Source organism: Cryptomeria japonica, chromosome 3 (genome assembly GCF_030272615.1).
Source record: "Cryptomeria japonica chromosome 3, Sugi_1.0, whole genome shotgun sequence".
In the NCBI taxonomy this organism is placed as follows: Eukaryota; Viridiplantae; Streptophyta; class Pinopsida; order Cupressales; family Cupressaceae; genus Cryptomeria; species Cryptomeria japonica.
Genome location: NC_081407.1, coordinates 433140619 through 433155572, shown reverse-complemented (window position 1 = coordinate 433155572; position 14954 = coordinate 433140619). Strand labels below are relative to the sequence as shown.

Sequence of the window (14954 nt, the reverse complement as noted above, 5' to 3'; positions counted from 1 at the left end):
AGTCTGGAATGGATATGGAGCAAGTGCCAGAGTCCCGGTCACCCTTATGCGGTACCGGCGAAATGGCCTTGCCTTTAAACTTTGAGGAAAAAAGAGAGGCCCATTTCTTGTTGCATTCCACAGAGGGAATCTTATTATTGGGGCCCTCAACCTCCCCAGTTTTGTCGGAGGTGACAGAAAAACCATTGGTTGTATTGGTACCACCATCCCAGGTATCATGCGAGGCCCAATCCAAAGGGTTCGGGGGGGATCACCTGGACTCCCAGATCCAGCGGGAGACAAATTCAAAGCTGAACCAGTTCCCGTGCCAACTCCAGCTCCTGCTCTCGCTCCAGCTCCAGCTCCTGCTCCTGTTCCAGCTCCAGGGCCTGCTCCTGTTCCTGCTATTATTTAAATGTAAGTTGTTGATTGCAACAGCTAGTGAGAATACTGTTAGTAACAAAAATAGACGTAGACAAAAGAAACTGGTTAAATGAACCCCATACATGCCATCTAAACAATCAAAACTTAAACCCAACCAGAATGCACCGTTTGAGTGGGAAACAACATTTGCTTGGACAAACGTAGCGAGGGTCTTCGTTGTCCTTTCCCATCAACCGTCCTGCCCCTCGACGTTAATTAGAGAAAGAAAGCAACCTTCTCGACAATGCTTCCACGTTAACATAATTCAAGAAGCAAAACTGGCATACGCCTTTTTGTTAGGTATATGTCCTTCGCAATTCCATTAAAAATGTGGTGAAAGCTTCAGCAAGGGCTCATATCATTTCTACTCTCCACCACCCATTTCTTCATTCTAACATACTAAGTCATGTTGAACTTTCTCCCACGTTCAATCTTCCGGGCCTACGCGCAATTTATACACGTTTTTATCTTTGAAACTTCTTGTACACCGCCACAGTCGACTTTGAATTCCAGAGCATTGAACTGAGATGCGTCTCGTGCAAGACATTTTATTAGTTTGAAAAGTATATGAACTAAGCTGCGTCTCACCGGGTTTTTATATAGGAGATACAAGTTGTATTTGAGTTTAGTTGAGATTGCAAAAACATTTGGGATTATAGAATGGCGTCCTCTCGTTTATTGCAATCACACAAGGGGAGCCTTTGTAAAATACAACATTCAACACTAGTGATGGGGGTTGCAAGGACCAAAACTTCCAAGCCTTCCAGCTGGTTTGGAGTTCAAGCCGCAGGAATGACAAACTTGTCCAGGAAGATTATTGGCAAGAGGAAGCCAGCGGTGTGCCTGCTAGAAGAGATGGTATCAGCAAAAGAAGTAATAATTTGGGACTTTCCTAAAAGAGGACTGGATTTACAACCAGAGAAGAATCGGGCACAAGATTTGATTCAAAAAGTGATTTGATCATTTAGCACTTTATGTGACATGCATGGTGAACCATTTAATGTTTACGTAGAATGTAAATTAATAGTGTATGTGTATGTCCATGTGCAGGTTGTATTTAATTGTCGATTTTTTTGCCTTGATGGGTGTGGGCGGCGCACTTATAGGCTCTATTCTCTGCTTCTTCAGGGTATTTCTTCTTTTGCACCAGAGATATAGATTAAGAAAAAATTTCAAGAATCCAATCCAGTTTTTTCAAAAATTATGCCTTTAAAATCAATATTGATCTCTTACAGGGATGTGCGCTTATGTGGGGGTCTTTTTTGAAATACTTCCATCGTCTTCCAATTTTAAAGGGAGTAGAGTCTGCCCATGGAATTTTACGACTCGTAGAAGCAATAGGTATGAGTGTCAATAAAAGAAAATGTAAAAGTTGAACATCCCAATTTCATTATTCTAATTTTTCACGAGCCCTTAGCCTTTACTTTCTGTTTCATAAAATCGTTTTGACTCTATAAAGACCCACCTAAATATTGATGGTTGTTTGATTCAGATGTATATTTGTTGGGAACGGTAATGCTCATCTTCGGCATTGGTCTGTACGAGCTGTTCATCAGCAACCTTCACATCCCTCCAAATGCACCTTATGCCTCACTCCCTCATCGCAGATCTAGCTTGTTTGGACTCTTTGTCTTACAGGTTTGAGACCGTTACAGTTTGTACTTGTTTAAATTATCTTAAAATGAGACTTTTGTACAATTTTTTTAATTTTTTATCGTACTGAATCCTAGATCTGAAATCATTATAATTATATTACCTATGATTATTGATAAGAAAGTGGATGTGCAGGAACGTCCTGCATGGTTGGAAGTGAAGTCGGTGGAAGAAGTGACAGCAAAAGTGGAAAGAGTGATGATGATGATAGCGCTGCTTACTTTGTTGGACAAAAGCAAATGGGTCCTCATAACCACACCCTTCGACTTACTCTGTTTCTCAGCTACAATACTTTTCTCTTCTGCCTCCATTTTCCTACTTTCCAAACTATCTCACTAACACTTGCCTTCCAACACTATCATGTACAATAGGTGTTGTGGGGATGCAATTTCACAGCACCACTAACTTAAAACTCATCAAATACAGAGGTTTTATCTATAGATCTTCATCAGCTTAAGCAGAGAAAATAGTTGTTACACTGATTAGTCTCTCGGATAATTACTGCTACTAGGCAATATTTTCAGAGTGTCAAGGCCATCGTTGCAATGGAAACAGTGATCTTGAAAATATACAGCAAACACACTGTTTAGAATGAAGAATTTTTTTACATTTTTAACAATTTTTTTTTTCAAGGTCCTTTCTATGTCTACTCTCAGTCTAGTCTTGATCAAATTCTTTAAAAATGAATTGAGTGTGAAGGAGGGTAATTATTTAGATTGCAGATATACTTTAAATTAAATAGACTAGTAATTGTCAACGACTGCAACAAGTCACCATGATTGAGGTGTCGGTGAATAAATTAGCATTATTGTTTTATGTACCTAGGAGTGGACCCTGTATCAGCTGTATGGCAATACAAAGAGAGACTAATCGCACGCATGAAAATCACCAATCTTTTGGTGGTTTTTATAATGATAAGACAGAAAAGTCAAATTTATATATTTTGGTGTTTTTTATAATGATAAGACAGAAAAGTCAAATTTAAAAAACAATTAAATTCAGAAGTATGATATCTTTAAACAATATCGTGAATTATAGAAATTTAATAAACTAGCACTTGCACCAAAAGGGTTGCAAGGGTTATGCTGATAGTAAGATATAGATAGATGAACTTTTTGAGAGAAGTTGTCAAATTCATTATTAAAAATAAAAATAAAAAAACTTATTGTTTGATTTCACATTCATTAATAAAAAAATGATTAAAACTGTTTGTTTGATTTCTAACTCTCTTTTCTCTCTTTTTTCTCTAATTAAATCCTAAATAACTTTCATCCAAACCCTAATTCTAATTGTACCCCAATTCTAACTTTAAGGTTACTAATTGTGATTATAATGCTAATTCTAACACTAATCCTAGTTTTAACCATAACTCTAAAGTTTATTATAACTCTAATTGTAAACCTTGCATTAATTCTAAATGTAATCCAAATTTTAGTCTAGCCTTAACCCTAACCCTAAGTGTAAGCTTTATTGTAATCCTAACCCTAATTGTAATTTTAAAACTCAATATAACCCAAATTTTGTTCTAACCTTGATGGTTACCCTAATTCTTATCTCAGTCAGTTACCCTTGTTATATCCTACTTGTAACCCTTTAGATGTACTTTTTGATTATTATTATTGTAAATTTATATTATTTAAAATTAATTTTATGTCAAATTATTTTTAACCTTGATTTTTGTAAATCCGTATTACTTACAAAATTAATTATAACCTTAAGGTTTGGAAAATAATTTTTATATGGATATTGCGACATTCAAACCCACTCATAAATTTACAATAATTTTATGATTCAACATAAGTTATTTTAATATTTGAATTTCATTATTTCTTATTAACCCTAATAGAATAGTGCTTTGTTATTATTATATTATTAGATCATAATTTACATAACATTATTATTAATATTACTATTATATTTTCAATAATATTAGTATATTATTATTATATCATTACTATAGTATTATTTTCTTCCCATAAATTTTACATTTTATATTAAATTTTACACTTTTTATTATACTCTATAATTTTATTGAAGTCTATATTTTATATGTTAGATTTAACAATGGGATAAATATTGTTTTAGATTTTTTGTCATTTTTCTTAAAATAATCGTTAATTACAAAAAATATTTCAAAATATTATTATATTTATGTTTGACATTAAATCTTAAATTTTACATTTTACATTTACATGAGATAAGATGAGGGATTGAATTTGTATCTTAAATAAATGTTAGTAACAATTAGTGCAAAAGTACAAGGAAATAAAAGTTAGTAACAATTAGTGCAAAAGTACAAGGAAAAACATGTATCTAGTTAAAGATAATATCAAGGGGCATGTGAATGAAGGGTTATATCTATTGGAGTTAAAAGGTATTTAAAAGATACCAAACAAGTAGAAGTAATATATTATGAATATTTTTAAATATTTGATTATTACTCCTACTGTTGAGTTAGTAGATGAAAATCCTCGATTTAGGCATATTTAAGAAACATTTCAAAGGGAGTTCAGTAAAGATAAGTTGAATGTCTTTTCAAATATATCTAAGTATTATATCTAAAATAGAAATAACCATGCATTTAATAGTTATTTGAAGAAGGTAAATAAAGTGCATTTCTTTACACAACTCTAGTACTTCCCTTCCTTTTATTTAAATATCTAACCTTCTACTTAAATTTTGATTCAGTTGATTGAATCTTCTCTTTAATTATAATCTATAACTTTTATCATTCCAGCCCATTTCTTTTTTCATGTTATCAATATATATTACTTAAACTCCATCAAGCTAGAAGTAGAGTCACTTATTACAATATTTATTTTAAGCTAAAAGACCTTACAATTATTATATTTTTCTTAGTTAATCCTCTTGAATAAGGTATCATAATAATCTCTTCAACTATTCTTAAAACATACACCAACTAATCCTAAAATGTACATCCAATATTAATATCTTTCAAATAACATTTGAATCTTAAAAGAATCAAACATTAAGCATATTTACTTTTACTTTAAAAGCTTTGAAGGTCCATTTTAAATTTAAATTTAAATTCCATTCTTAGCATCTTCAAAAATATATTAAATGATTCTATTTTTAGTTTCTAAACTAGGCTTTTATACACATTCTCATCTACAAGGTTTGTCTTAATAATAATAAAATCGCCAAAGTAGATCATGCATTCATTCTGTGCATAAAATATATTTGAATGAAAGATTAGAAATATTTAAAAATTTGTAATTATTTAGGGTTAAGCATATAATGAATCTAAAGAACTCGATATAGAATCTTTCTAAGATATGCAATTTGCATCTATAAGGGAGATTTCTATACACATGTTGCAATAGTCTAAAATTTTATAAATGGAGATCAAACAGTTGCCCAAAAATTCAATGAAAATAAACCAAGAAAAGAAATAAAAATAATAATAATATTTAAGATGCCATTGTGATAAAACTTGATCTGATCTTCAAGGGACAACTAGGCAAACATATAAGAAAATAAAGATATAAACCTTATGACTTGTTCCTCAGAATACTCTTGAGAGAGGTGATGAATACATAGAAGGGATTGCAGTCTATAGGTCTTGCAAAAAGTGCTTAGCTTGTTTTAATACATATAAGCAAGGGGAAGAAAAACACAATTATGCTTGAATTACTTTAAGCATAGGATTGAAATATAGAAGCTTAGGAAATTATTCATGCTAAGGATTTGATGAAATAAGGACCCTCATCTATGCTGCAAGACTACTCAACAAAAACCATGATATATCCTTTGCAAAACCCAAGAAGACTCTAATTCGTTATGCAAAAATTCTTAATACTCTAAAACATTATTCACAGGGTGCTAGATTATGGTGAAGTCTCTAGAACGCCTGATTAGAATCAAATTTTAGAAGAACGCTATAGTTCATGAAAAAAAAAGCTTTTAATTAATTACTTATCTCTTATTTGTATGTAGTCTCCTCTTAGGCCACTCCATGACTTTCCCATTTTCTTCACAAGTAACACACACATATGTATACATATTCATATACATACATCGATATAGGTACATATGTATATGTATATGTATATATACATGTGTGCATGTCTCTAAGGTATGTATAAATAGTTCATAAATTGATGAAATCAAAATTCTCTTAACTTAATTGAAAGTCTAATGTTAGACTTATTTCCTTCTTAAACTAATAGAAATCAAGATAATTACATTTATGTATATTATTCACATAATTTATTTTAATCGTGTTTTAATATGCTATTATTTGTTATCATATCTAATTTTAGCTAAAAATTAATACCATTATTAACATTGACCCTTTCCTTATTGATGAATTTATTGATTCAAGGTTCACACTTAAGATTAATATATTTAACTCTCCTAATTATCTTTAATAAGTTATAATTACTATTAATAATATCCAAAGATATTTATTATACCAATATTAATATAACTGTTATACAATGTTATACAATCACAATTCAAATGTTGTTCGCTTAATGAGTTTGTTAGACCATTAAATATTAGAACCATATTAATTTACAACGTTATTTGCCAATGTGAGATAACTGTAGGTACCACTCGATAAATGTTAGTCACAGTAAATTACTAAAATGCTCTCCTCCTTTAGTCTTGAGCGAGCACCTAACCCTAGATGCGCAATGCTATGCTATATAGTGTGGTTGTAGAATTATAAACATGTTCTACCCCACACAAATAGAAGTCTTATCATTCTTCGTAAAAACAACATAGAGGAATCTTATCCTTAGGAACAACATCCATCAAAATGGTATACAATCTTGTAACGTTCCAACCATTCTTTCAATCTCTTTATGTACATTATTGAAAACTACCATACTTTATACAAGATAGAAAAGTAAGAAATTAGTGATAGATAGAATTATAGATTAGGCATTCAACACTTCCTCTTGAAATATATAGAAAACTTTTGATAATAAACTAAATCAATTTATATTTTCATTAATTATCTTTATGAACCTTACTTCAACACATTTACCTTATTAAAAATATATACATAATTTATATTTTCATTAGTTATCTTTATGAACCTCTACTAATGATTTTAATTCCAAATAAATATGACACGAACTATGATAGCCTGTACTAATAGGAAACACGTAAACCACAAATCATATTAAGCTAACTAAACTAAATTATGAGGGCTACAGGCACCGTACTATCCAAGAACATTTAAGTTCTGCAACAGGTAATAGTGTGTTTTCCCCTAAGTGCTGACCACCAGTCGCCTCACACACAATTTCCACCGCCTAGCTTTGATTGATCTGCAGTGTATATTTTCTACGTGGGTGCCATAAGTACCCTAGGATTAACAACTTTTGATTACTGGCTTCTCAGAAGTTCTTATGTCTATCATTGTACAATAAACAACATTGGTTGCCATGGAAGGATCGTAGTCGTGTATGTGGTCAGCCAACGATCACAATTTTATTAGTACTCTATCGTACAATCTTTTAATTTCCCCTTCATTGTGTTTTTTTCTTATTTACTTTTCTTTATTTCTTTTTGTTTCCAAATTGCCTCCGTTCTATAACAGCCAAAATAGAGGCGACAGCTGCAGAAGCCAATTTTTGTTATGTTTCAAATTTGTGCTCCAGCTCACTGTAAAGTAGTCTAGATATTATGAACATCATGACATCATCAGTATTGGAGTTTAACTGATTCCCCCCGCATATTAAATTTCCCTTCTCATCTCTGATTATGAAACTGACACCAGACAGTCCAAGATTGCCCCTGGATGCCCCATCAAAATAAAATTTCAAAATGACTTTTTGGTGGGAGTATCCACTTAACATCTCTAAAATTCTTATTGTTTTGTATCTGCTTAGAAGGAATCAGATATGACCAAGATTTTAAATTTTTATCATCCCAATAGATGTAGGATTTATGCCTCGTCTCTATCACTTTAACATTAATATGTTCACAGATACCAATTTCTGTTTTTTTAAGGATTGTATGAAAAGAAGAAACCTTATTGTTAAATATTTGGTCATTCCTCTCCTTCCATATGTCCCAACATATCAGCACAGGTATAATAGGCCATAGGCCTCCCTAGACAAACCCTGATTGTCCGATCAACCAACTAGAAAACAAGTCTTTTATTGAACTCGTTAATGTACCACTCCAATACAACCTGGTAAAAAAAAAGCCCAAAAAGCATAGAAAAACTTACACTAGACAAATAAGTGGTCCATATCCTCTTCCCATTCTTGATACATAAGACACTTGAATGGACCTATATAACCCATCTCCATCAGATGGTCTCCAGTCAAAACTTTGTTCTGGATTGCAAGATAGGTGAAGGCTTCAGCTTTTGGTAAAATGTTAGAATTCCCACATAGATGCTGCCACTTGCATTAATTAATCTCTCGTACCAAGAGTTCATAGCCCAGTTTTGGCTAGCACATGCCTAACTTTGCCGTGCATAAAATTATTTGGTCCTCCTCCTTCCCAAAAATAATATGGCACCTCTATAGTTCCTTCACCTAGAATTTCCTTGATGGAAAGATCGAGATTATTAAAGAATCTTTCCATTTATATGTCTTTTGTTCTCCTTTAGCCCGAGCTTCCACATAAATCATCAACCATTTCTCCATACTCCCTAAAAGTTATTGTTATAGCTCTGGCTAATTCTGGAAGTTCTGATAAAGGTTTCTACGTCTTCCACGAGTCAAACCAGAAATGAGCCTTTCTCCCATTTCCTATCTTCCATGGGATTTGATTAGTGATCAATTCCCTACATTTCATCATGAAGTTCCATACTGCTAAACCAAGTGGGGAATTTGCTATGGTTAAAATCCTCTCTAGGGCATCAACATCCAAATATTTATTTCTGAGCACCTTGTACTAGAGAGCCTCTGGTTCATTATACATTCACCAGATCAACTTTGTGCCCAATGCTCGATTCTGGATTAGAATATCTCTAATACCGGCCCCTCTAACGTGCTGGTTCTGGAGGCAGAGATGAACAAACAGAGAAGGGCAAAATAGAGACAGAAAATACTGGAAGAAATCTAAAGTTAATCTGCTCTGAAAACAAGAGACAAAAACATTCAAATAACCAGTCCTTCTCTTCATTCATTCAAATATCAAACCATACAAATAAGACAGAGCTTGAGCTCTTCAAATAGTTTCTTAGACATGAAAAATGGAAACCCCTGTTCTGATTCTGCTCTCTGTTCTCCCTGTTCTGCCCTGTTTTTCTTACCTGTGCGATGCCCTTTTTCACATATATCTCTGTCTTAAAAATAAAATTATGAACTTAGCCTTTTTGTCATAAGCCAAAAATAAATTCCATCGTATGGGGGGAAAACAAAAACTAATTAATTATATTTAATGCTGACTTAGCAGCTACCGTGCAGAGAAAGATATGATTAGGATATGCCATCAAACCAAATTCAAAAACTGTCCTAAAACGGAGGCGAGAAGAGAGAGGAGTAGTTGAGCTTGCAGGAGGAGTATACGGATGCATTAAAGTTCCCTGCAATTGGGATTAAATTCTAACACTCCCCCTTAATCACAATTGCTACCATCTATGATGCCCAATCGATCTCTTTGATAGACAAAACTTTCTTTTCCCAATGCCTTGGTGAAGATATCTGCACATTGATCTTGAGACCTGCAAAATTCCAAAAAGATTTCTCCATTGCTGATTAGTTCTCTAATGAAATGATATCTAGTGTCAATATGTTTGCTTCTCTTGTGTAATACTGGATTCTTTGACAATGCTATGGCTGAATTGTTGTCACAGTAGATCTTTGTTGCCTCCTCTTGTTCTTGTTTGAGATCTTTCAAAACTCTTCTCATCCAAACTGCTTGACATGATGCACTTGTGGCTGCTACATACTCTGCTTCAGCTGATGAAAGAGTGACAATTGGTTGTTTCTTTGAAGACCATGAAACTACACCTGTTCCAAAATGAAAGACATAGCCGGGAGTGCTCTTCCTATCATCAATGCTTCCAGCACTATCACTATCCGTGTATCCTATGAGTTTGAACTCTTTTGAACTTGAATATTGGATCCCATAATTCTTGGTTCCACTCACATATCTCAAAATTCTTTTACTAGCTTGCCAATGTGAAACTTTTGGAGACTCCATGAACCTTGAAATCAAACTTACACCATACATAATGTCTGGCCTTGTTGCTGTTAAATACATGAGGCTTCCAACAAGTTTTTTATACAAAGTTGGATTTACCTCAGTTCCTTTGTCATCTTTACTCAATTTCAAACCTATCACAATTGGTGTTGGGGCTGATTTGCAATTCATCATATTAAACCTCTTCAAAATGTCATTTGCATATTTTGTTTGAGAGATGAATATACCATTTTCATTTTGATTCACCTCAATGCCAAGAAAATACTTCATTAAACCAAAATCAGTCATCTCAAATTCTTTCTTCATATCTGATTTGAACTTGTCAATTGATAGATCACCCGTGAATACTAAGTCATCAACATATAAGCAAACAATTATGATCTCACCTTGCTCATTCATTTTGGTGTATAAAGTAGGCTCACTGCTGCACCTATTGAATCCATTTTGTAAAAGATAAGAGTCAATTCTACTATACCATGCCCTTGGGGCTTGTTTGAGTCCATAAAGAGCCTTCTTGAGCTTGTAAACCTTGTTTTCATGACCCAAAGTCTCATAACCAGGTGGCTGTTCCACATAGACTTCTTCTTCTAAAATGCCATTCAAGAAAGCTGATTTCACGTCCATTTGATATACTGCCCATTTGTTTTGAGCTGCTATGGCCAATATTGTTCTTACGGTGTCCATACGAGCAACCGGTGTAAATGTCTCATTGTAGTCTATTCCAGGTTGTTGAGAGTAACCCTTTGCTACTAACCTTGCCTTATGTTTTTGGACATCACCATTTGCATTCAATTTGGTTTTGTAAACCCATTTCACTCCAATCACCTCTTTTCCTTGTGGAAGATTCACCAACTCCCATGTTTGATTCTTTTCAATAGAATCTATTTCTTCATCCATTGCAAGCATCCATTTTTCTTCTTTAATTGCTTCTTCAAAATGAATTGGATCATCCACATGTGAATATAAAGCAAAAAGAGAAGTCTGTCCTTCATTGTTTCCACTTTCATTTTGCTCATAAATCTCTCTTAAACTTCTGATTTTTTGTCTTCTTAAGCTTGCCAATGTAGGATTTGACATGTCACTTGATGTAGACCCTGTGGAATGTGGACTTGCTGTCCCTGCACTAAAAATCCCTGTTGTTGATGGTGTTTGCTGCCTATTTGCTTGAGTGTTTGTTTGCATACGTGACGCTGTTCTTACACTTGATGATGGTGTTGCTTGACTACCTTGTTGTCCTTGAATGGGTGTAGGAGGACTGGCATTTGGAAGACTGCCTACTGCTATATCATCTTCATTTTCTTCTTGTGGTAAAGTGGCTACAATATTAATGGTTTTATCCATGGTTCCATCCCATGCTTCATCTTCTACAAATTGAACATCCCTGCTGATTATTACCTTCTTGCTGATTGGATTATATAGCTTGTATGCCTTGGATTCATTACTATATCCCACAAATATGCATTTTTCTCCTTTGTTGTCTAATTTTCTTCTCAATTGATTAGGTACATGTGCATATGCAACACATCCAAAAACTCTCATGTGAGCAACATTATGTTTTCTTCCACTCCAAGCTTCTTCCAGAATCATATTCTTCACACTTTTTGTTGGACATCTATTCATTATATAGGCTGCACATGATATAGCTTCAACCCAATACTCATTTGGCAAATGTTTGGCCTTCAACATGCTTCTAGCCATTTCCATGATTGTCCTATTTTTCCTTTCAGCTACCCCATTTTGTTGAGGTGTGTAGCTAGTGGTGAATTGCTTGTGGATTCCATGTTTCTTGCAAAATCTTAGAAGATCATTTGAGATGTATTCACCACCTCTATCCGTTCTCAATGCTTTGATGTAGTGACCACTTTGTTTTTCAACTAGAGCTTTGAATTGACAAAAATATTCAAACACTTCACTTTTATGCTTTAGAAAGTAAACCCATGTTTTCCTTGAGTAATCATCAATAAATGTTAAAAAGTAGAATCTACCACCTATTGAGGGTGTTTGCATTGGGCCACACAAATCTGAATGGATTGTCTCCAAAGGTGCCTTAGCTCTCATTGACATACCTGCTGGAAATAATTCTCTATGCTGCTTTCCAAAGATGCACCCTTCACATACTCTTTCCGGTTTCTCAATTAAAGGCAATCCATTGACCATGCTTTTCCTATGAAGTAGATTTAAAGCTGCAAAATTTAAATGCCCAAATCTTAGATGCCAAAGCCAATTTTCATCTTTAATTTCTGCTTGAAATATTACTTGAGTGACTGCTGTAGTTTTTTCTTCATCCTCTTGTGATTTTGTTGAGGGGGGTCCTTGAGCAAATTCAATTTTTAAATTAGGTTTTATCCTTAATGGAAACATCCTATTGTTTGTCATTTGAACCTTTGCTATGAGCTGATTGCTTGGATATTTGTCTAAAATTATGCACTCTTTGTTTTTGAAAGAGACTCTATAACCCTTTTGGACAAGCTGCCCAATGCTCATTAGATTATGTTTTAAACCGGGAACAAAATAGACATCGGTTATATGTTTCTTCTCCCCCTTCGTGGTTAGAATGTTGATGTTCCCTTTTCCTTTGACTTCAACTTTATTATCATTGCCCAAAGTTACATCAGACTTTATGTTGTTATCCAAACTAGAAAACATTTCTAAATTCCCTGTCATATGATTGCTACAACCCGAATCTAAGAACCATACATCTTTTTCATTTGCTTGAGCAACATTGCATGCCAAAAACATAGTGCGCTGTTCTGATTTTTGGTTTTGATTTTCTTTTATGAAATTTGCATTTTGCTGCCTAGAGTCATATTGTTTCTTTCTACATTCATTCATATAATGCCCAAATTTCTTGTAATAGTGACATTGGACTTGAGATTTGTCATACCTTTGGATTTGAAGGTGATTTTGAGATGGATTTTGACATGAATATTGGCTGCTACCTCTTCCACTTGAGCTTGATGGGCTGCCTCCTCTTCCTCTATGAAAATTTCTTCCTCTACCTCTGAAATTTGATCTACCTCTGCCTCTACCATGGCTGATTAAAACTTGAGACTTGAATGCATGCTCCAACGAAGTGTTTGCTGTCCTACTCAGCCTATGTTCGTGAGAAATAAGAGATGCATGAAGCTCATCAACTGAAAACTGTGAGAGATCTTTTGTCTCCTCTATGGTTACAACAATTGATTCAAATTTTGTGGGCAAACTCCTTAAAATCTTTTCAACCACTCTTTGATCTTCAAGTGTCTCTCCATGAGATCTGATTTGATTTACTAATCCAATGATTTGAGTGAAGAATGAATCTACTGATTCAGTGTCCTTCATATATATTGTTTCAAAGTCCCTTCTCAACATTTGTAGTTTGGCTGTCTTCACCTTTGTCATTCCTTGGTAGGCTGTTTGGAGAATATCCCATGCTTGTTTTGATTTTGATGCACCTTGAATCCTTGGAAAAATGCTTTCATGAACTCCTTGAAAGATGAAGAAGAGAGCTTTTGAATCCTTCTTTCTATTTTCCTTCAATAAATCTTTATCTGCTTGAGACAATGCATTATATGCTGCTGTGTCTATTGGTTCTGGGTAGCCATTCTCAACAAGCTCCCATAAATCTTGAGCACTAAACAATGCCTTCATTGTGATTGCCCAGTAGTCATAGTTCTTGCCATTAAATTGAGGAATTTGTGGGTTTGTCAAGCTTGTGCTTGCCATTGTTGGCTGTGAATACCCTTGATCAGAAAATAAACTTTGTTGAAGCCTTTTGTTGATGAAGCTCCTGCACTAATAACCTTTAGTTATTCCTTAAAGCTTTCCTTGAGCAACCTTTGGCTCTGATCAACCTGCTCTGATACCACGTGCTGGTTCTGGAGGTAGAGATGAACAAACAGAGAAGGGCAAAATAGAGACAAAAAATATTGGAAGAAATCTAAAGTTAATCTGCTCTGAAAACAAGAGACAAAAACATTCAAATAACCAGTCCTTCTCTTCATTCATTCAAATATCAAACCATACAAATAAGACAGAGCTTGAGCTCTTCAAATAGTTTCTTAGACATGAAAAATGGAAACCCCTGTTCTGATTCTGCTCTCTGTTCTCCCTGTTCTGCCCTATTTTTCTTACCCGTGCGATGCCCTTTTTCACATATATCTCTGTCTTAAAAATAAAATTATGAACTTAGCCTTTTTGTCATAAGCCAAAAATAAATTCCATCGTATGGGGGGAAAACAAAAACTAATTAATTATATTTAATGCTGACTTAGCAGCTACCGTGCAGAGAAAGATATGATCAGGATATGCCATCAAACCAAATTCAAAAACTGTCCTAAAACGGAGGCGAGAAGAGAGAGGAGTAGTTGAGCTTGCAGAAGGAGTATACAGATGCATTAAAGTTCCCTGCAATTGGGATTAAATTCTAACATAAATTCCTTTGACCAACTGTTTCACTATGTCCCATGCCACCAACCAAACCCTGCGTTTCTCATTTGCTCCATCCCACATGAACATCCATTGTAATCCCGAAATTTTCGGCATCAATTTCTTAGTGATCTCCATTATGGATAAGAGGTAAATAGGGATGGCCAATAAGATTGATTTTATCAGTCATTCTTCCTGCTAGAGTTAACCATCTTCCCTTCTAGTTCTTCATTCTTTTCCCAACCTTCTCAATCGTATCATTCCATCTCTTGTTCCTCACTGTGCCGTTGTAGAAAGGCACCCTAAGCTAAGTCGATGGGATCTTACAGATGGTAAAGCTCAGAATGCTGGCTATG

General features: G+C 34.3%; 1 protein-coding gene across 2 annotated transcripts; it reads left to right on the top strand.

The window, feature by feature from the left end:
* Positions 1 to 880: 880 nt before the first annotated feature.
* Positions 881 to 2696, top strand: LOC131070403 (uncharacterized). Of its 2 annotated transcripts, none has more exons than XM_058005911.1 (5): positions 881 to 1275; positions 1453 to 1531; positions 1638 to 1743; positions 1895 to 2040; positions 2191 to 2696. In XM_058005911.1, the coding sequence occupies exons 2-5, from the start codon at positions 1484 to 1486 to the stop codon at positions 2392 to 2394; spliced, it is 504 nt and encodes a 167-aa protein (XP_057861894.1). In that variant the 5' UTR covers positions 881 to 1275; positions 1453 to 1483; the 3' UTR covers positions 2395 to 2696. The 2 variants fall into 2 exon arrangements, with proteins under 2 accessions (XP_057861894.1, XP_057861893.1); XM_058005910.1 differs by having other exon boundaries at positions 882 to 1353.
* Positions 2697 to 14954: the final 12258 nt, after the last annotated feature.